The sequence below is a fragment of the Tachysurus fulvidraco genome, chromosome 18 (assembly GCF_022655615.1).
Source record: "Tachysurus fulvidraco isolate hzauxx_2018 chromosome 18, HZAU_PFXX_2.0, whole genome shotgun sequence".
Lineage (NCBI taxonomy): Eukaryota > Metazoa > Chordata > Actinopteri > Siluriformes > Bagridae > Tachysurus > Tachysurus fulvidraco.
Window position 1 is genome coordinate 10,959,720 of NC_062535.1, and position 21,795 is coordinate 10,981,514.

At 38.4% G+C, this 21,795-nt stretch overlaps 1 protein-coding gene across 12 annotated transcripts in view; it reads right to left on the bottom strand.

Moving 5' to 3' along the window:
- The window catches only part of mcf2la (mcf.2 cell line derived transforming sequence-like a), a 68,035-nt gene that overhangs the window by 26,764 nt on the left and 19,476 nt on the right, over window positions 1-21,795 (bottom strand). For 10 of the 12 annotated variants that reach the window (XM_047803258.1, XM_027156228.2, XM_027156232.2 and 7 more), the window contains exons 2-4: window positions 11,283-11,366; window positions 7,763-7,877; window positions 3,848-3,938 (exon numbers count right to left, since the gene is read on the bottom strand). In XM_047803258.1, coding sequence (XP_047659214.1) covers window positions 3,848-3,938; window positions 7,763-7,877; window positions 11,283-11,366 — 290 coding nt within the window. Of the gene's footprint in view, window positions 1-3,847; window positions 3,939-4,172; window positions 4,507-7,762; window positions 7,878-11,282; window positions 11,367-19,164; window positions 19,428-21,795 lie in introns of those variants that run through there. The other 2 variants (XM_047803261.1, XM_047803264.1) reach the window with 2 other exon arrangements.

Below are 21,795 nucleotides of genomic sequence, written 5' to 3' on the forward strand. Positions count from 1 at the left end.
TGCATGGATTGCACCACTGCCACATATCTATCTTGTTAAATAATTGCATAAATTATTTCAAAAAATGCCAATTCAACACAATATGCATTTCTTTACTCCATCCTGAGCATCATATCCACTGCTACATGATGTACGATGAATATTCATTTACACGTTCAAATAGAATGACAAACTCTGACAACGTTGTCAGGACTGAACTTCCCGGTCAGCTGTACGGAGAACCTTGCTTGTTTTTCCAGCAGCAGCTGCACAGCTGACAATTGACCACAGCTGACAAAGAGATAAAAGTGAAGTATAAATGTCTGGGATAAATTATTATGTAATGGTGAATGTTTTTTCTCTGTGAGCAACAAAATAAGCAACATGGGATACTGTTGTTTTTTCCATGCAAACTTTAATTACCAAAAAAAAAAAAAAACAGGTGTGAAACTGCAGAAATAATGTCAACCATAATAACTAGGAATCGCTGTAGGCTCAGAAAAAGACAAACAAACAAACAAAAAAAAAGGTGTGTGACGGGGAATAAAGTGGCATTTCTAAAGAAGTAGGCTAGTAGGGTACAAAAAAATAAAACACCTGACTTAACTGTTACACACTCAGTATAAACATGTGTTAACACAAAGAAAAAGCATCACTCTTTTATTCATACTTGCTTCACTCAGCAAAGAAAAGTGCTTAAAATGCAGATTTAATCCAGGCAGCCTGATGTTTTCAATTTAAGGTAATGAAATAATTAAATTAAATCCAACCCTAAATGCATTTAGCCCTAAACACAGACAGCAGCAGTTTTTTTGTTTCGTTTCAATTTGCACTAGCTAGCTAATTTAATAAGCTAAATATACAAAACATGACTAGCTAGCTAATTTAATAAGCTAAATATACAAAACATGACTAGATAGCAAATATAACAAGCTAATGTACAAAATAATGACTAGCTCGGTCATTCAACAAAACATGTACAAAACATGACTAGCATGACTTGTTAATTTAATAAGCTAATATACACAAATTTTAAACGCTAGCTACTGTAAAAAGCTAATGTACACAATTTAACAAGTAACAAACAAAAGTAGTTCATTCACAACTTTTCTTACATCCACATAATTCTTTCCAGGTACTGTATATATTTCATGTTTACATGGACGGGTGGAAGGTTAATGGAGTGTTATTCATTTGAAATATATTTTTCAAAAATTAGCATGTAGGTTAGCGTCAGTGTAGCCTGTGTACTGTAACACTGTACTCTGTGTACTGTACACTGAAATGAGAAGCATAACTGACGTTTCTCAACACTGTTAATCTAATTAGCCTGATAACCTCCTCCCTACTGACCGAGTAAACTCGCTCTCTCTCTCTCACACACACACACACACACACCTACACATCCCCCAGTTTACACCTCCTGTGGTTTCTAATCTTGTTGACGACTGAACAGGTCCACTGAGAGTAATCCCACTAAACCTATAATGAGGGCCATCTATATTATCCTCACTCATCAGTTCACCGAGCACTTTACCAAACATTCGCCCTCCATCCCCGTGATTTTTGCTCCGATATTCCAGCCTGTGCCTTCATTTGTCCTTGGGGCTAACATTTCCATTGCTTTTATATTTACACATTTGCTAGATCCTTTTATTCACACCAACTTACCACATCACCACGTCAGTGGCAGCTTGGTACTGAGATTCAAACTCATAATCTGCTGATGAGTATTTCAGTATTTTTCCCTCATGTTACCTAGTTTGTTTAGCTGCCAGCTCTCACTCAAACGAACATACAACAGCTACTGACAGGACGGTAACAAAGCAGCTAACATGTGTGAAGCCACATGAAACCAGCTAACTGCATCTTATTAAACAACACACTGGATGAACGTGCTATCTGCCATTTGATCAGCTAATTGATCAGCTATCAGCTAATTGATAAGAACGGCTACGGCACCGTCGATCTCGCACGCTTTCTGTTGTGCCACTTGTGAATCGGGGCAGCCATTTTTTTTGTGATTATCCATGTTGTGTTAATAGATATTTCATCATTGACATGCGTACCGCTGGAATTGTGCTGCTGCTTCATGTCAAATAACTACAAGCTGGCATTTCTTTAAGAATGATGAGATTACTTCTAGCATCTCAATCCAGCTTCCACCTTGTACCCAACGTTCCCTAGATAAGATCAGGAGAACTTACACAAGATGGATGAATTAAAGAATTACAAACAATAAGGTCAAATAAAACGAGCACTGCTTAAACTATCGAAATATACATTTGAAATGTTTCAGCCAGGGCTGATTGTGATTGGCTCCTATTTTTGGAAACTAGCTAAATACAGCCGCTAAATCAAACCCCTTCGTTTTTATTTTCCTCTCCTCGTGTAAATACAGCAAACACATCATGCACACATCAGCTCGACTCTTTAAACCCTTCACACTTTGTTACCCAGCTCAGAAGGAGTGAGAAGCGTTTGAAGTTAAGTGAAGGCTCTCAGTTGGCCGTATACTTTAGTGCAAATCTGGACTTGAGCTGTGACGGGAATATTGTCCCTCAGTGCATTGGACTGAGCACAGCAATAAATATAACATATAAAGACATAAGCAGTAATAAGGTGGAAATGCTGAGAACTGAACACACACACATACACACACGCACACACACACACACGCACACACACACACGCACACACACAGTGCCTAAAGCTATAGCTACTGTTTTGACCACCTGAATGTTTATAGACATGTACACAATCATGATCCAATAAAACATCAACATAGACTCAAAATGTTACAAAAGTGACCCATATTTCTTGCTGAAATCTACAATGTTCAGGAAGTCGATAAAAACAATGCTACAGGATTTTATGAAGCAAGAAGAAAACATTACAGGAAGCAAAAACAATACCTATAGAGTATGACCAACACAATGTGAAGAGGATTACTCTTATCGCCTGAAGTTTATTTTCTAAGTGTTTCATTCCATATCACCTTTTCAATGATTCAAATATTTAGTTGTATCGATTTATAGTTTATTTACGTCCGCTCTCATTTCTGTAACAGCGGTTCTCTCACAACTTTTTTTTAAAAGACAAAAATTGATTGCTGATTGATTCCTGCATTGGAAAATTATGCCTTCACCATGTAAACATTTTGTTTTTGCTGTCTGTTTATTAATAGCCTTTGGTTATGTGAAGCGTCTGCTGTACAAGCCCTTGTGAGTTAGCCGTTCGTACAGACAACAATAACGTATTAGAACGAGACATCGATCCAGACAAAAATGTATTCGGAGCTGATTGTTCAAACCCTTCTGACTAATCAGATTTAAAACCTTAATGCTGTGGTATCATACGTAATATTATTATTAGGATAAAACACCTCTATACTGAGAACTTCCCCAACAATTTACTAGCATGTGGACTAGCATTAAAGGTAGCACTCTAACGAGAGTAAACTGTATGAATACAGCTGAAATTTCCATCAGCGAGCTCAAGGTCAAGTAAATTGTAAGATGGTAAACTCAGCTCATGCTTTTAGTTTTCACCTTCCAACTGGTTTAATTTAATCAAGCATTAGAGGTCATATGACTATGTCATTTACAATGTTCAAGTGTGCTCGATTAAAGTCTCATTATTACGGATTTATTATGGTGTCCAAACATGCAGAGTTCATTAAAGGTCTCATTTTTGGTAATGTTGTGTTTTCCGGTTCATTAACTCTAACATGATTCTGTTCTTGTCTTTTGTTACAACTATCCAGAGTGCAGTACAAATCTACCACATATTATAAATGCTGTCTAGGACACACAGCTATACAGATATCCATAATACATGAATGAGACACACACATACACACACTCACCGCGATGCGCAGTAGTGCTCCCTTCACCGATGCCCATCTGTCTTGCCTGCGGTCGATGATCAGGATGAAGCCAACTCCTGACGAGCTGAGGCTGTGGAGCAGAGAAGCACGGTCACCATGGCAGCACATACATCTCTCTCATCTTTCAATACATTCTCACACACAAGCACACAGATGTATCTATTTACCCAAAAGACCTGCAAACAACTGAATACACACCAGCTTCCAATATTTAAATCTCCAGCCTTTTTTCTTAATCAACATCAAAAATAAATACTTGCACTATAAATACTTCACATTCTTCAATAACCTCCATCACACGTACAGATAGTAACCGTAGAGACACGGCGGAGATGCTTAACTGCCTGCTATGTCCATCACCATGGAGAGAGGATGTTCACTATTTCACCAGCATCACACCGCTTCACCATGGTTACCAAAACGTCCATTTAAAAAAAAAAAAAAAAAAAGATTTTTGTGGCTTTTCAAGGCAAATGGATAAATGTCGGTCTGAGGAAAGTTTGTATTACTGTCCTTATCCAGAGGGTTGATGATAAAATCCACAAGCGTTTTTTTCTTCACTGAGTGTGTGTGTGAATGTGAGTGTGTGTCTGTATCTCTCCAAACCCTGTGTTTACGGCTGCAGTAGCACTGTATTGAAGCACCAGAAATGAAGGCAGTGCAGCCTGCTCCCCGCTCAATCCACCAGCCAATCTTAAATGATCAGGTGCTCCCTCAAAGCCAATCAGAGCACAGCATGGCTGTGACAGACAACCCAGCCTGCAGGCTCACAAGGCTGAATTGCTAATGAGAGAAGCAGGAAGGCAGGAGGGAGGGAGGAAGGGAGGGAGGGGTCTCAATGATAAAAAGGTGGCAAGAAAGGAAGGTACCGCTGATGCCCTTATATTCCTGCCGCCATGATAGCAACACACACACACACACACACACACACACACACACACACACACACACACACACACACACACACACACACCTGTCCACAAAAAGCTGTGCTTTTCATTTTCTTTGTTCTTAGCTACCATTTCGTTTGAGTCGGTGTTCCTTACACTCCAGTGCACTGCTAGAAGGAAAAACTAGGAAAAAAAAGAACAAAACAGAGGAGGAATGGAAGAAAAGATCCAATCTCTCATCAGTACGAGTAGCCATGCTCTCTGAAGGCACATCATGGCACAACCATCATGACTGATGGTGTGCTTCCAGAGCAACAAGATTTCACTGATTAGTATTCATTAACCTCTAATCAGAGACTGAAAGACTGATGTAAAGATCAATGGGATCCAGCTCCAGTCCTGCTGGCACAATATTTTGTTTTACTGTAAAAACAATATAGAATTTTTTTGTTCCATTTTGTTAAGCTGATAAAAAAAAATCTGCATTGTGATGTTTCTCTTGTGTTATCCTGTGGCATGGTTGCTGGTGTGGGGATGTAAGGAACTGCTGATCTCCAGGAATTTTCACACCTAACTGTCTCTAGAGTTTACACACTACGGTGAGAGAAACAAAAAACATGATGTTTGAACGTTAACAGAATCTCTTGCATTATTTTATAAACTACATGAACAAGCAGGCGTTGAGGTGTTCCTAATGAAGAGACTGTCATTTAAGTTGTAACCTTGAACAGTAAATAAGGGTAGCACAAGGCAGAATAACATTTAGCGCATGCAGACCTTTTGTTGAGCTGAATTTGATAGATTTCTAGGTAAATTTTGGACATCTGAGAAACCTCAAATTAAATGAAGTTAAATACCAGCGATAATTCAAAGTCACATTGTGAGTAAAAAATTAAATATGAATGATGTTTGACTTCTTTGACTAATCCCTGTCAATAATGCATGTGAACACGTTTGGATACCAATTTAAATTCTATTCAATTTACTTAATTACACTGTAATTCTAAAAAAAAAAAAAAAAAAAAAAAAAAAAAAAAAATCCTGTACCTGATTAATGAGATAATTATGAAGTGATCCGTAAGTGATCCGTGCATATTAAACAAAGGATCTCCTTTAGAGTAAATAAATCATTCCTTAGAATTTAGTGTCATAGTTAATTGCAGGGAAAATTTTCTGTTTTATTATTTTCTTTTTTTTTTAATATATTCTTTGTTCTTTGACTTGCTCACAGGACTCATTGATAAAAGCTCCACCAAATTAAATCCACATCAGTTTTCTATTTTAAACTCTATTTAAAACCTCCCTCTATCTCTGTGTGTTTCACCTTCACACCCTTTCTCCCTCCTTCTCCCTCTCTTCCTGCTTTCACTGGTCGCTATTCCCATGAGACAGCCGTGAGAGCCAGACAGAGGAAGGGGGAGAGGAAGAGAGAGAGAGAGAGAGAGAGAGAGAGAGAGAGAGAGAGAGAGAGAGAGAGAGAGAGAGACAAAGAGAGAGAGAGACAGACAGACAGAGAAAGAGAGAGAGAGACATACACATAAAATCACCATGCATCATCATATCTCGTTACACTGTCAGTACAGTGAAATACCGGATTATTACCAATACAGATGCTAAACATCTTCATCTTCACATTCTCTCACTGTCCAAGCGTTAACATTCTCAGTCTCGTGTCCTTCAGTAAGTTGTTGCGTGTTGATGATTGGATCCGAATGTAAAATATTTTAACCTAAACATCAGCGACCTCTGCTGGCAAGGTTTTTAAACATGGCTTAATAACGCACACTAGTGTACATTCAAACCATGAGAACACAATTTATACAAATATACACAGAGGAAACACTCAATGATCCACTTCCCTCATCCATGTAAGTGCAAATACACGGCTCCTGCTGGAGAAGAGATGAATTCTGTAGCACTTTATTCTGCAGAATGGTCAGTAGATGGTATTTAATAGGTCATTTTGTAGTACAGATCTACTGTACCTGGTATTTAATGGTTGCGTACACTCACCATGTACAATCATGGAACCAGCGAATCGTGTAGTAACATGTCAAGAGGTTTGGTAAACTTTTACATCGCTCATATGTGATCACTCATCACTGACTTTGACCGATAAACGAGTGTGTCTGAAAAATTGTGATCTCTTGGGATTTTCACACACAGCTGTGTCTAGAATGGTGCGGGGAAAATGAGCATCTAGAGAGAAGCCGTTCTGTTCTACAGATGTAAAATAACAACAGTGAATTTCCAGACTGACACGAAGGATACAGGTATTCAGATACCGACTCTGTACAGCAGCGGTGAACAGAAAAGCATGAAGGACTGGACAGATGACGATTACTAGCAAATGTTGCTCACTGTTTTTTTCACAGCCGCTATGACATCTTGTGTTTGATAAAAACATTGTGCGCTAATGTGGTAATAATAAAGGCTTCCATGCCCCCTAAATACAGCTCCAGCTTCCTCTGCAAGGTTTGAACTCAAAAGCTTCTGACAACTGGCGTAACCTTGGACCAGTGTTCATTAAACTGCTCATTGCTCACCTGTGATGCCTAAACCAAGCAAATAAAGAACTTCAAGTATCTGGTGTGAAAGCATCTATAGGCTGTACGAAGCACTCGGGACCAGAGGTGGGAGTAAGTCACACATGTGCAAGTCACAAGTAAGTCTCAAGTCATGAATGTCAAGTTCAAAGTCAAGTCGAGTCTTTTTTAATATTTGTCAAGCATGTCTCAAGTCTCGAATTTGCGACTTAAGTCTGACTCGAGTCAAGTCATGACTTGAGTCCCCCATCTCTGAGTCATTTAACTCAAGTCTGTGTCAAGTCTCAAGTCATGAATGTCAAGTCAAAGTCAAGTCTTTTTTTAATATTTGTCAAGCAAGTCTCGAATTTGCGCCTTAAGTCTGACTCAAGTCAAGTCATGTGGCTCGAGTCCCCCATCGCATATCTAACATTTATACACAAAGTTAAATGGGACTCTTTCAGGAAGTGAATGCACACCTTGGAACGCTGGTCAGGTACGTCAGCACATTGTGGAACTCCTCCTCCTGCAGCTCTGTGAATGTAGGGAACTCTGGGAAGATGATGATGGGGTTGCCATTCTTCCCTCGACCTCCTGTGGAAAAACATCAGGTATACAGAAAGCATTAGTAATTCCTTATGTGCTGCTTTAAACTGTTAATTCCGATGTTAGTGGATAGAGTAAGACATTTTTTTTGTGGTGTTGATCTGTAAAATGGCATCCTGCAGCAAGCTAAAGCTAAAACAACCACCAGGGGGCACTTGCACTTTTACTGTTCTGCCTCTGTTCAGCTGAACAGTATATGAGCTGTATACAGAATATATGGAGGGGACTGTAGAGATCAGTCTCACAATATCCACAACACACAGCAATACCTGATTACTCAGGTATTGCTGTGGAGGTGTGAGGAGTGTGGAGGACAACACACACACACACACACACACACACACACACACACACACACACACACACACACACACACACACACACACACTCTCTGTAATACGAGAATGAGTGATGACTGGGATCTCTCATGCTGTGTGTTCATCACAGAGTTAAAGCCTCACTCAAGGCAGTCACTTGGGATCATCACCATCATCCATCATGCTTACGTGAGTGTTGAGTGGCCCCATGATGGATTTGGGGAGCGTTCAGTTGGCTGCAGTGAACTGAGACTGGACTATACAACCTTCAAGCCTCAAAATCTGTGCTGTTTATCAAATATAGTAATCACCAGTCTTTATTTTAAAGCATTCAGACAAATCATACTATTATTCAAGGTCACTGGACTAGCTACATACCTATCAGTAGCATAAGTAATACTAGCTAGGATGCTAACGAACAATGTTGGTATTACACTAGTAAACATGTGGCATTGAAAAACACTAAATCAATACTGTGTAGAAACAGCCTTGCGGTCATAAATAGAAATAGAAAAGAAGAACAAGATGACAGTTTTAAATGTTTAGTAATCAGTTAGGAGGGTTTTTGGGAATACTTGATTCAATCTGGCAACCCTGTCAATAACGAGCATAAATCGACATATTCTGTGATTTTAACTCATAAGATATTTCGATATTTGACAATAAAAATAAATTTGCTATGATGTGATTTGTATCGCTTTGGAATATGAATCACATAAGGCCGGTTTTAGATGGGAAGCACATTTATTATACTGTAAGGAGACACACACACACACACACACACACACACACACATGCGCGCGCACACACACACACACACTTTCACATGCACAAACTGAGGACCTATTCTTGTCTCTCTGATTCTCCTCATGTTAAAACACCAGCCTTTGCCAAACTCATGATGTCCTTGTTAACAATGATGCGACTGCCCCATATATCACCAACTGTGCAGAACCAGGACATGTGCCCCATCTGCTGGAAGTGTGTGTGCATGTGTGTTTGTGCGCGTAAAGCAAACACAAGGTCACTTCTGCCCTCCCCCCCACATATACACACAGATGGACTGGCACACACAGTTCACCACTGAACAAATTGCTTCCTGTTATCAGAACAAGGCTGAAGTAAACTTCAGTTCTGAGATGAAATGCAGATCAAAGGAGTTTGGGGGAAATGAGCGAGAGCGAAACAGCTAAAACAGAAGTATGTTATATAAACACACAGTGAGACTGGCACTGGAAGTCTGTCATTTACTGTGGGTGGAGGAGCAAAGCACCATCAGTGGTCAGTCTCCTTCTCTCACAAATTTAAAAGAAATGGAGAAGTAAAAACAAGCCTGCAGAAACAATTAGTAACAGAGTGCAGGCCACAGTGGCTACAGTTATTTATAGCAGCTAAATAGAGGCACATCATTAAAAGAGAACTGAATGCAGATGATTTATCATAAAGCAGGAACAGACCGCAGCTGAAAATATAGAAAGCCTGAATTCCAAGGTACAAACATACACAGTATCTGGACTGTTGTTTCTGAGTCTCCATACTTCCACTCTTCCAATCTAATAGCCTGCAGCGTTGCTGTGTACAGTGTCATGGAATCCCTGAATTATTCAAGATGGCTGAACCTGAACCAGCCCCTAACTGGGACACATGTAGGTATCGAGTAGGTAAGCGTCGGTAACTTTGTGTATGTGGTAATGAGCAGGGACTCTTATTAAGGTCTGGGAGAAGGTTTTTCCAAAAATAAAAAAATAAAAAAATAAAAAAAAAGAAGAGGTGCACATACAGTATCCAGGGCTTCTGCTTCTTTTTGCAGTTAAGTTTACAGAATATATCTACGATATGTATGTTAGCTGTGCACGGAGCCTCTGGGACTGATGCTGAAACTGAGATTACAGACTGGTAACATTAAGCTGTCAGGTCATAAACCTTTACAGACCTTGTGTTTCTGTGCCTTCAACTGGCACAACAACAACACATCAACACTGCGTACATATTTAAGGTTCCAAAGTAAAAAGATGTTCTGAGAGAATAAGAAAATGCTCACTGATTTATAATATCGTTGTGATATCCTTTTCTTTGGCTATAGGAGGTAGTTCCATAAGGTTTTTTTTTCATCACCATATCAAGCTTCTAAAATCACAGAACCTTATTATTACTAAAACTTGTTTCGAGTGATTCTCATTTACAGAAAAATTCATTTCATTTTCTTAATTTCTGAAATCAGAGAATACAAAAGCAAACAAAGATCCTACGGGTTGTTCACAAGAAGCATTTGCAGTTGTTTGACTAAACACGATTAAAAGCCTGTTCTAACTGCTTAGTATCATGCATCATGATAAACAAGCATCTGTAACACAAAGAAAGAAATTTCCAGATTTTTTCCAGAAATATTCGTCCATATATATGTTTGTGCTGCATATGCTGTATATCGTTTTGTCTGTGCTCATGTTTGGAGTTTTGTATTTCTTCAGAGAGCGAGTTTCTCTCCTTCCCGACACACTGCTCAATTCATTGGTCAGAGTTTGGAGTCAGTATTAATGTTCACTATTATATTAGAAAATAATTTACACTTTCATTTTCTCGCTGCATGGAAACTAATTTGTAAAATTTCACACGGCGATGAAAACCTCTTCTAACATCTAACAGCTAAAGCCCTGCATGATGTCCAACAGTGTGCACTAAAATAAATAACACTGACTTCGGTCTTCTAAGCCCCAAGACAAGATACACAGCAAACTGAATTTGCAGTACTCGGTAGCAGCCAGCTCTATAAATACACTCATGTACGGCCGCTTAGTCATAAGCTGAAGCTGTTAAGTGCTCGGATTTCCTTCCTAAGGGCTCGTATTGATATGCAGTGTGCTGTACATAAACTGATCATGCGTGAAGTGTGAGGAAGGCACGATGTCCAGTGTTCAATTTCCATTTTTTTCTTCCCCTCCATTGACTCAGGATCACTCACTCTTAATCAAAGGAGAATCTTCAGCTTTACGAGAGAAACAGTACAACCATAAATATGTTTGCAAAGTGATCACAAGCAGCTGGGGGCATCAGGGGGCATCTGGGGGATTCGTCTCACCTGGCAGGAAGGCAAAGCATTTCCTGAGGTCTGGACTGATGTCCGCAGCGCACAGTAAACTCGTCTCCTGCTGCATGATCTCATCTGGGGGGAAGAGACAAAACGAGAGAGAGGGAGAGAGAATATTAGCACAGAAAATGTGATTCTATTAACAGTCATCCACAAGGCTTTTTCATGTATTAATTTTCGGCAATTTTCTGCCAATGAGAGACAGATCTGAGAAGTAGAATGAACAGGAGAGAGTGAAATATTGTGCTGAATACAGCACAATATATAGAAAAAGTATAAGAATGCAGAGAAAGAGGAAAAGAGAAGCGGCTTAAAAGTCTAAAAGCTGGAGGAAAGAGCAAGAGAGTGAGAAAGGAGTGAAACAATAGGGTTTATCTGTATGGGGAATGTGATGGATTAGTGTATAAGCAGATTCACAGAGTGTACTGCAGACTGCAATGTGGCAGTATGGCTGTGAAGGGGTGTGTGTGTGTGTGTGTGTGTGTGTGTGTGTGTGTAATATAGTTTTACTGCATTAAAGAATGGAAACACAGCAGATGCAGAATAAAAACACCCACAATACACTTCCAACACACAGCTAGTACACAACATCAAAAGGCAGGACTTTTTCTTTCACATTCACACACATGCTGCTACTAGTGTCATGTTTTTTTTATTACTGGACACTTCAAAAATATTGGTTGAAGCATGCAAAGAGAGGGATTACGGTTAAGCATAACGACATTCCGTAACAAACACTAAATGGGGAAAAACAAACAAACCAATATTTAAAAATTAAATAGATAATAAAAGAAACATTATAAATACATTATTAATAAATGTTATTTATTTGATTATTTATTTGTTTATTTTATTCTATCTATCTATTTATTTATTGAAAAATCTGACTTTTTTTCTGACTACAAACTGAAGTTTTGCTGTGTTAGTTTGCCACTGGGAATAATTATAATAAAATATTATTATTATTATTATTATTATTATTATTATTATAACAATAATAACAATAATAACAATAATCATCATCATTACTATTATTATTCTTATTATTGTAATTACTCAGTGACTTCTAGGTAACACCTCTGGTACTAAAGTAATATGTATCAATGCATTGGTTCTAATACATTATGGTTCTTGTGGTAACAGCTTATTCTAAGCAACAACAACAATAATAGTAATGACAATGGTAATAATGATAATTTGTTACAAGCAATGCTAGACCTGTGAAAGTGCTTCACATCGATAACATGCTGTATTCCATTTTCTTTTTTTAATATTTTTATTTTCACACTGGTTTTACTGGTTTTTCTGTGCAAAAACTAAGACTAAATTAAAAAACTAAATTCCAAACTCTCCCTCATGATGTTGCCTTAAATATCTAATAGCACTTTAACTATGGTGAAGACAGATTAGAAGAAAGTGCTTTGGAAGAAAAACAACCATTCCAGAGTTAAGGCTGAACATCATCTTCAAATGTGATTAATAAGCTTGTTGCTTTCCTGAGTATCCCTGAGGTAAAACATGCTTTGCTTTTCAACTTAGGATTTATGAGCTTCACTGGTTGTAGCCGTGCATTAAAGCTAGTATGACTAAGTCCTACACGACTAATCACACCAAGGCAAAATTTTGCGGCTAGTTTGCCCTTTGATTATTAGCCGGCTTCAGTCAGACTCTAAAGCCCCTGAGATAAAAGCAGTTTCTTGCTAACCTGCTATTAACAGTGTTTACAGGCAGAATAACAAAACTCCAGCTGATACTATATTATAAATGTGACATTTAGCTTCAGCGATCTCTCACGGAAACATTGTAAGCCCCGATTATAGACAAACACCAAGCCACTTTGTTCTCTAAGTACGTAAAGGCTGAATTAAGGCGGAACTACTAGAGCTGAAAATAAAAACAAAAGTAACAGAAAGGAAAACTTGTATGTGTCCTAATGCTAATAATCCATGTCAGAAAGCTAACAAAGCTAGAGAATTTTCAACAGGAACCATTACAGCACATATATAATTACTCAGACTGACAGGTGAGGTTAAAGAACGAAAATCTTGTGTGTGTTTGTTGAACTTAATTGTTCACTTCAGAAAGAGCATTTTGTTTAAGCTACAATAACATGTTTGTATCCCTGAGGTAACTTCCTCAGCCTAGAGATGTAAATAAAACATCTCTTGTGTGTGTAGCTCAGTGCTGAAAAAGCAGCATTTCTGCTTTCTGTCTCACATGAAGACTTATAACTGCTATGATATTTCCCAGCTGGTGCTAAAGCTAACAGAAATCTGGGATTCAGCAGATAATGTAGTATCAATTCTCTGTGGATTATATAGCTTTTATAACTCTCACAAGATATCCAAAAAATATCACAACAAATGTTTCTTTGGATGAATGAATGAGGACAGAATAAACAAGAGAGCATGTTTGGTACCATTATAGACAAAACTAGACATTTGGGATAAATCCTAGCAGGTAGAAATGCTTTATTTTTAAGATAGAAGAATTTCAAGTGCTGAAACTCAACCACAGACTGTTCCAATGGACAATTACAAAATTTGACAATATGATAACTGACTGACTGCCGTTTCTTTTTTGTGAAGTGTTCCATTTATGACAAAACTGAAAAAAGAAAAAAGACAACCATAGTAGCAAAAAAAAAAAAAAAATCCCAAAAAGCCTTTCAATACTAAAAAGCAGAGGAGTCTCAGAAACACTAAAACCGGGGACTTCTTACAAAACATGAAATAAACTACATGATAAAATTAAAGAATGACTGCATGACTTGCAGGCATGATTGACGTTCTGACCAATCAGGATAAGGTATTTCTACAGCACTGGTGTGAAAATATTATAATCAATTTATTACACACAGTATAATTAATATGCACATCCATATTTCAATCTTAGCATAATGCTGAATCCCAATCTAGCCTACATTATAAACTGAAAGACTCAAATATCCTTTACTGTAGTTGTATAAAATGCCTTGGAGTCAATTGGTAGGCAGCAGTCAGCGTAAGTCTTGCGTCAATGAAACAAAACCGTGACAAGAGTGTATTATTTTTGGCTTACGTCTTCTTTTAGTGTGGTCGTTTGGAGTTGTAGCCGTAGCCCAGGGCTACAGAACTGTAAACTGACAAAAGATCTAGCTAGGCAGATGCTGTTAAATGTCATTTAGCATGAGTGAGCGATTCTTTTATACAATCTCTTCCACTCTTTAAAGTGTAGTGCAGGCGTAGTAATACTTCATGTTGAAATATACCTTAGTCATGAGTCTTTGGCTACCGCAGTTACTCAACGGCTTATTTCATCGCCTTTCCATACAAAACGTTCTATACATTTCCAATACCAACGCTCTCACCTCTTTTGTGCCTCCTGACACAGGAGAAGAACCCTATCATCTGTTCCCCTTTCTGCTCTGTTTACCATCATGTCCACTGTGTGCTTTAATTACAGGTAAGTATTACTTAGAACTGCATCAGTCAAAATTACACAGCAAGTCTAAGAGAAATTGCAGGATGGAAGAGGTTCATTGTTTGGAACATTTCCGACTGGCTTGTCTTGGATCATGTCCTAACAAGCAGTCAAGGTTTTAACAAACATTCTCGTATCATTAAAGTTCTCTCCGGGTGGTTGTGTCACAACTTGTCTGGACTGTAAAGGCAAGCGATTACAGGTGTGTATGAGCGTGTGTGTGTGGGTCCTGACTAAATGGGCAGGTGAGCTATTTACAGGCCAGTAAAGCCACAGTGATCTTGAGTGTATGTAAAATACATAATACACATTTATCACACACAAACCAATTTGTGGCTTGTGAAAAACACACACACACACACACACAACACAAACACATGTAAACACACACGTATACAAATACCTATAAACTCAGCAGTGCACAGTTAGGATTAGTGAATAGGGTGTGTATGTGTGTGTCTATGTGCTGAAGCATGTGCAGGTCTGGAATGCACATACACACATGTGCTGTAGTAACAGCTGGCATTGGCATATGGGACCTCAGCTAAGATCAGCCTGTGCAACTGTTAGCAAAGTGGAAATCACTGGCAGTCGAGTATGTTGAGAAACACAGATCAATTAGTCCGAGTCTATTTATCCATCGGTCTGTTGCCTGCTTTAAGAAAATGTATTTACTAAAATGTATTTACTAAAACTTCAGAAGCAAAAAACAAACATACACTAGTGCAATATACATCACGTGTGTTAAAGTTAATTAAGTAATGCGTTATTCAGTCAGAATCTTTTTAAAAAAAATTCTCTCCTCACGTCACCCTCAAGCACTAAGATAAACATTTTATTACTGTCTCCTTGATCAGAAGAATCAGGAACAAAGAAAAAAAGGCTGTTTAAGGCTGACTTTCAGCCTTAAACAGAAATATCTGGTATGAAGAAAGGTGCAAAACATTTTCTTCTCCTTTATACCAGAGCAGTTTGCCAACAATTTAGGACAATTTGTAGTTTTTATCCATTTATGGTTACATTTAGCCAAGAAAACACCAAACTCAAAGTCATGAAGACTTTCTGTGTCGAAAAATGTAAAAGTTACACTTCCAAAAATGCTTTTTGTACACTAAACTTCTCATTAAAGAAAACACCACTATATCAACAATCACACATTTTAGATCCATCACTCCGTATACATTGTTTAGAAAACAACAATCTATAAGAATGCACCATTAATATAAACCTGTTTTTTTTTATGAAACTAATGCCTGTGCCATTTTATTCAAGAAAATCAACACCTTCTGACCAATCAGAAGCAAGAATAAGGGACAGAATAGCGGTTAAAGTGTTGAATCCCCGATCCACCGATCTGCCATTGCTGGGTCCCTCAGCAAGGCCCTTTAACCCTCAATTGTGTATCTAGATAAACTGAGATAAAATGTAAGTTTCTCTGAATAATGTCATAAATGTAAACTAATTCACTGATAAATGATGAATGTAGGTGCAGATGTTGGCAAGTGCATACAAACACACATCAAGTGAGAAGGTTATTGGCTGGGATTTTCACAAAAAGGCCAAATGTCTTAAATTCCACGTTTCATCTATGCCCATGATTGTTTAACAATATAAATCATACAATTACTTATTATAAAATTCGATTTTCGGTTTTTACTCAAGTGGTCTCCAATGTAATGTCTCTGCTCGTCTCTACTGTTAATGACGCATGATACACACACAACTTTGTATGGATTAAATAGAGTTAAGGCTCGATACGTCAGATTCAAAAACAGTGGCTCTCGGAGAGAGACGGGTGTGTGCTGTGATTTGCATGGCTGCACTGAGCACAGACGGAAATCTAACAACAGGTATCAGTTCTAAATGTGCTGCTTTGATTTTCTTATTTGGCAGCGAGAAGCTCAAGGACAGTGTAGTGTGATTCCACTGTATTTGGTGTGTAGCCTTTCATCCAGTACATTGTCTCAGCTTTAATCTAATTTTGTTATAGTTGTGTAAATCACACGTAATTATATTCCTAATTGAATTTGACTGGTCACTTAAATTGTTAGGAGATTAATCCAAACTCAAAAACAAGACCTAATAAAATTCTACACACTAATAACACTGCTGAATATTTGACTAGCTTGATTATGCACACAAAAGAAAATACAATTGAACAAACAAAAAATCCCCAAACTGCTGAAATCCAAACATTATCTCAGCCATGAAAGCATGCTGAGGGACATAATGTACAGCACAACGGATATAAAACGTCTACACACCCCTGTGAAAATGGAAGGTTTTTGTGGTATGTTGGAGCTATATAAAATTCCGCCTTGCCACCTTGTCCATGTCTCAATCATTTCTATTGAATACACAATTAATTTTAAAAGCAGGAGTGTGTCTGTGTGTGGCACAACATCTTCACGCTCCAGCAGTGGCACTGGTATGTTGGCTGCATCGCGACTGAATGTTAATCAGTTTGTGACAATGACATGAAGACGGCATGCTGCTGTTTCTTTTCACAGGTTAAGTGAATCTGAACACAGACTAAAAGTTACGCGCTGTCTTGAAACGAAACAAACCTAAGAATATTTTCGGTCATGATATCAAAAGTATATGGAACAGGGAGAGGCAAACATGTGTGATGCACTTGTTGATTAAAGTTTTAAGAACAATGTTGCTAGGCAACTGGGAAATATGAGGGCCGATCATAACATAGATAATGACAGGAGCTAATGATTTGGATAGTTAGTCTTATTGTGTAACATAGAAAGACAGAGTAAGTGGAAAGGAGACAAAACTATAGGAAACGTTAACATTTTCCTCTGATGTACTGAAAAATTCCTGAAAAAAGACTCCTGAAACGAGTATATTCACAGGATGAGCTCCAACGTCTGCACTGATCCCAGTTCAGTTCAGTTCAATACAATTAAACTGTGAAAGACCTCCAAACTACTAAGCACATCCACTTCTAAGCTAAATCATGCAAATTCCATCTGATGGGCCTCTGTTTGCCGGAACTGGGTCATTCTGCAACCATGGTGACCTCATGTTGCTTGGGCAGAGCCAAGGCCGTAGCCATGGCAACGTCTTGGAAGACTGACAGCTTGGCTCTGAAGCGTAAGCCTGGTCGGCCTGATGATGCCAACACAAAGTGTCTGTCGGAATTTAAACCCGAATTTGATGCCAAAGCTGGACTGAACACATGGTCATAGGAGAAAAAGGAGCTAACACATGCTAATAACGAACTAGAGAGAGAGAGAGAAAGAGAGAGAGAGAGAGAGAGAGAGAGAGAGAGAGAGAGAGAGAGAGAAAGAGAGAGAGATGGAGGGTGTTGAAGTTAGAGCAAAGAGTAAATTTGAAAGTAAACCACTAGTGTGTGTAAACAGAACTGAAAGCTGTACAGCGCGATAACCGACGAGGACGAGGTCAAGGCCACGACAACCTCCAAACAACAACCAACACAATTTCAACTGTGCTGTACAATTAAAAATAAACAGAAATTATTTTTGTTGTTATACACCAAAACTAAATGAGCAGTTTTTATAAATGCTATTAAAAGACAGGAGTATGTTAAACCTTATTGGGATATTTCTCAAAGAAATACAACATAAGTTTCAAATCTAATAAATATTATGAACAATATGAAGGGGCCAGGAAGCACACACACTCACACACAAACCTAACTTTAACCTTTAAAAAGATAAGATGTTCATTCACTTCTTTGACAAGGAAAGACTACAACCCAACTGCATCATAAATCTTTAAAAAAATAAATAAATAACTATGAAATAACTTATCAAACGTGTCAGAAATATAAAAATAGAAGAAGAGAAGCCGAAACAAAGTTCCGACCCACAGCGTACAAAGGGGTCATAAAACATAATATTGAAGGTAAAGCGGAAAAATTTTATCAAATATTGATTCATAAATCAGTTTAAATTTCAAATGTAAAGCAGTTATGAGCTTCTGAATTCACGGTGACCTTTAACCTCTAACAGGACAGGACACCATTCCATCTCACCATCAGTTAACTATGACAACAGAAAATACTTACATCTTAAAAGCCTTTGTTTCAAAGTTATAATAATAATAATAATAATAATAATAATAATAATAATAATAATAATAATAATAATAATAATAATTCTGTAATATTTAAATGTAATCTCTAATCACCAACTGTCTCCACATGCACATCTACCTTTAAGACTGAAAGAGACATGACATCTTTCCACCGTGTCCATTGACACTCCAAGCTACACCCTAACAAAACATACACTTAACAGATTGTAGTACTACATTAGTAGTATAAAGTTAGAGTTAGTTTTAAGTGAAGTGAGAGTTAGTTTGTGTTTATTGTGTATCAATAAACACAAGGCATTGCTTATTAAAAAGTAGGCCTGTGGAAGTCGTCGTCTCCTACCTGTGGTCACTTTGAGCTGGAGCCACAGGCGCGTGATGTCCTGGCAGAGCAGGGACACACGGTTCAGCGCCATCCTGCCTGTGCTGCACACTCCCTACTCCTCAATCCCTACCCAGGTTCTCTCTGTGGAACTCTGCTCGGCCGGCATACACAACGACCCACCAGTGAAGACAGACGATCTGTCTGTGAGCTTCACTCAACCCCATGTCTCACTCACACTCACTCACACACACATGTGGCTGGACCAACTCTGCCGGCTTCAGGTTACACCTCCTGCTCCTCACTCACACACACACACACACACACACACACACACACACACACACACACAGGTAGAGGGAAGAATGCCTCAAGGAGGTTGTGTCTATCGGTGCTAAGCTCTTAATGAATATTAACCCTCTCTCTCTCTTTCTTTCTCTCTCTCACACAGAGCAGTTACACACAGTAATTAGCACATCTATAGATTTTTGAAGAGGAAAGGAGGGACAGAGTGACACATAGAAAGAGAAAAGAGGCGGGACCCAAGGCTGAATCCTGCTGCATGTCACATCACTCTCCCCTCCTCCAGACGGGTTATAATAAGCAGCCAATGAGCACACAATGCAGGTTTGAAGGGGGCGGGACAAAGACGCCCTCTACAGGACAGAGACAATACTGTCACACAGCATCAGAGATGATATCATTTGTAAATGTTCGTTCGTTCATTCATTCATTCATTCATTCATTTTCTACCGGTTATCCGAACTACCTGAAGGCAATAAACAGATAAAAATTGAAATTTCACAAGTTTCCAGTTTTTTCCCATTTTTGACATAAAATACTCATGAACAGCAATGAGATATCATTTATCAGGCAAGAAACACTCGTCACCTCAATTTTTCGCTCTCAATTAGTAATTTAGTTTCACTAATCAATGTGCTAGTTTACAACAAATTAGTTTGTAATAGTGATTAGTTATAATAGTAACCCTAGTGATTGTCTTACCATTAAGCAAACAAGCTCCTTATATATAATAGCAGCTCATTTACTACGTTATCCAAACCTGCACTAATCTCAGTGTATAGTAACATAAACTAGCTAGCGTATTAGCTATATCTAGCTAGCTATTCCAGTGATAAGCCCTTAGTGTAACACAATGCAGCTAGCTGAACGGATCTAATTTAATATCGTGGGATGTGGTAGCCTAGTGGTTAAGGTGTTGGGCTACCAATCGGAAGGTTGTGAGTTTGATTCCTATATCCACCAAGCTGCCACTGCTGGGCCCTTGAGCAAGGCCCTTAACCCTCAAGTGCTCAGTTGTTTAAAAATGAGATAAAATATGTAAGTCGATCTGTATAAGGGCATCTGCTAAATGCTGTAAATGTAAAAAATGTTTTTAAGTATGTAACCTAGTGAACCAGCATTAATGTATTCAGTGTTAGAGATTTAAGCACTTATGTACGTCGCTCTGGATAAGGGCGTCTGCCAAATGCTGTAAATGTAAATGTAAATATCACAATTTTCTAGCTAGCTAATTATGTTCAGCTAATCACTGTTGGTTATATAATGCCTGTTGTAATGTCACCACAAGCAAGCTGTTTATAAGCGCAAATTCAATCCAACTTTAATGAGAGAACATTGCTATGGCTACAATAATAGAATATAAGGGAATTTTTGGTTTATGATTTGTGATGTACGCAAGAGCAGAATCTAGGTGTTCTTACACAGTTTAGGGGTGTAACCAGGTGTGTGTGCACGTGTTTAGAGGTTTTTAAAGATTTAGTACAATTTCAATGATTTCTGTTTATAGAAAAACAACTAAATATTTGGAGAGGGATATGTGGGCACATTGAGAACTGCAGGGTGCGCTCTCTCTCTCTCTCTCTCTCTCTCTCTCTCACAATCATAATGAAAGGCTTTTTTAAAACAGAGGCGTCCTTATAGCTGCAGGGGAAAACCCAAGAGTTCCCCACAACCAATGTGAATGGCCATGCAGTAGAGTATTCATAAAGTCTGGGAAAGACACACATACACACCACAACACACGGGACCACCTGTTTGTGGCTGGAGGCTGGATATTCAGCCTTGACCATAATGAATTAAACTGCTTTAAAACCTTTGATACTCATAACCCTGGGAGAGAAAAAGGCAAATGGATTTCTTGCCTCTAAATATCCAGCTGTAATCCTCTTCCATAAACACTCAGGATCATCTTCCTGGGATGACTTTTGCACTTGGGCTATTCTTAGACGGTGCCTTTCAAGCAAATGCACACAGATAGCGCTTATATTTTGTGTGGAGGCCCGAAATACTTTTTAAAAGCACACACTGATAGTAATGACTGTGAATTACAGCTGGAAATTTAGATGACTTGACTCTTGAACGAACACATTTTTACCAAAGAATGATGTTAAGGGAATTTAATTTCATTTAATTTAATGAGATCACAAGCAAAGACGCTTATAGACTATTTTCGATCACAGCACATCCGGAAGTGTTTTATTCCTTTTATAACTTCGATTTCCCTGTTTGTTCTTCCTGACAGAACAATACGGTACATTTTTATCAGGTTACAGTTACAATTCACGTAGTTTAACATCCCCAAAACTAAGCTACTTCCTGTTGTCAGTTGTTCCAGCAGCATTTCTAAGC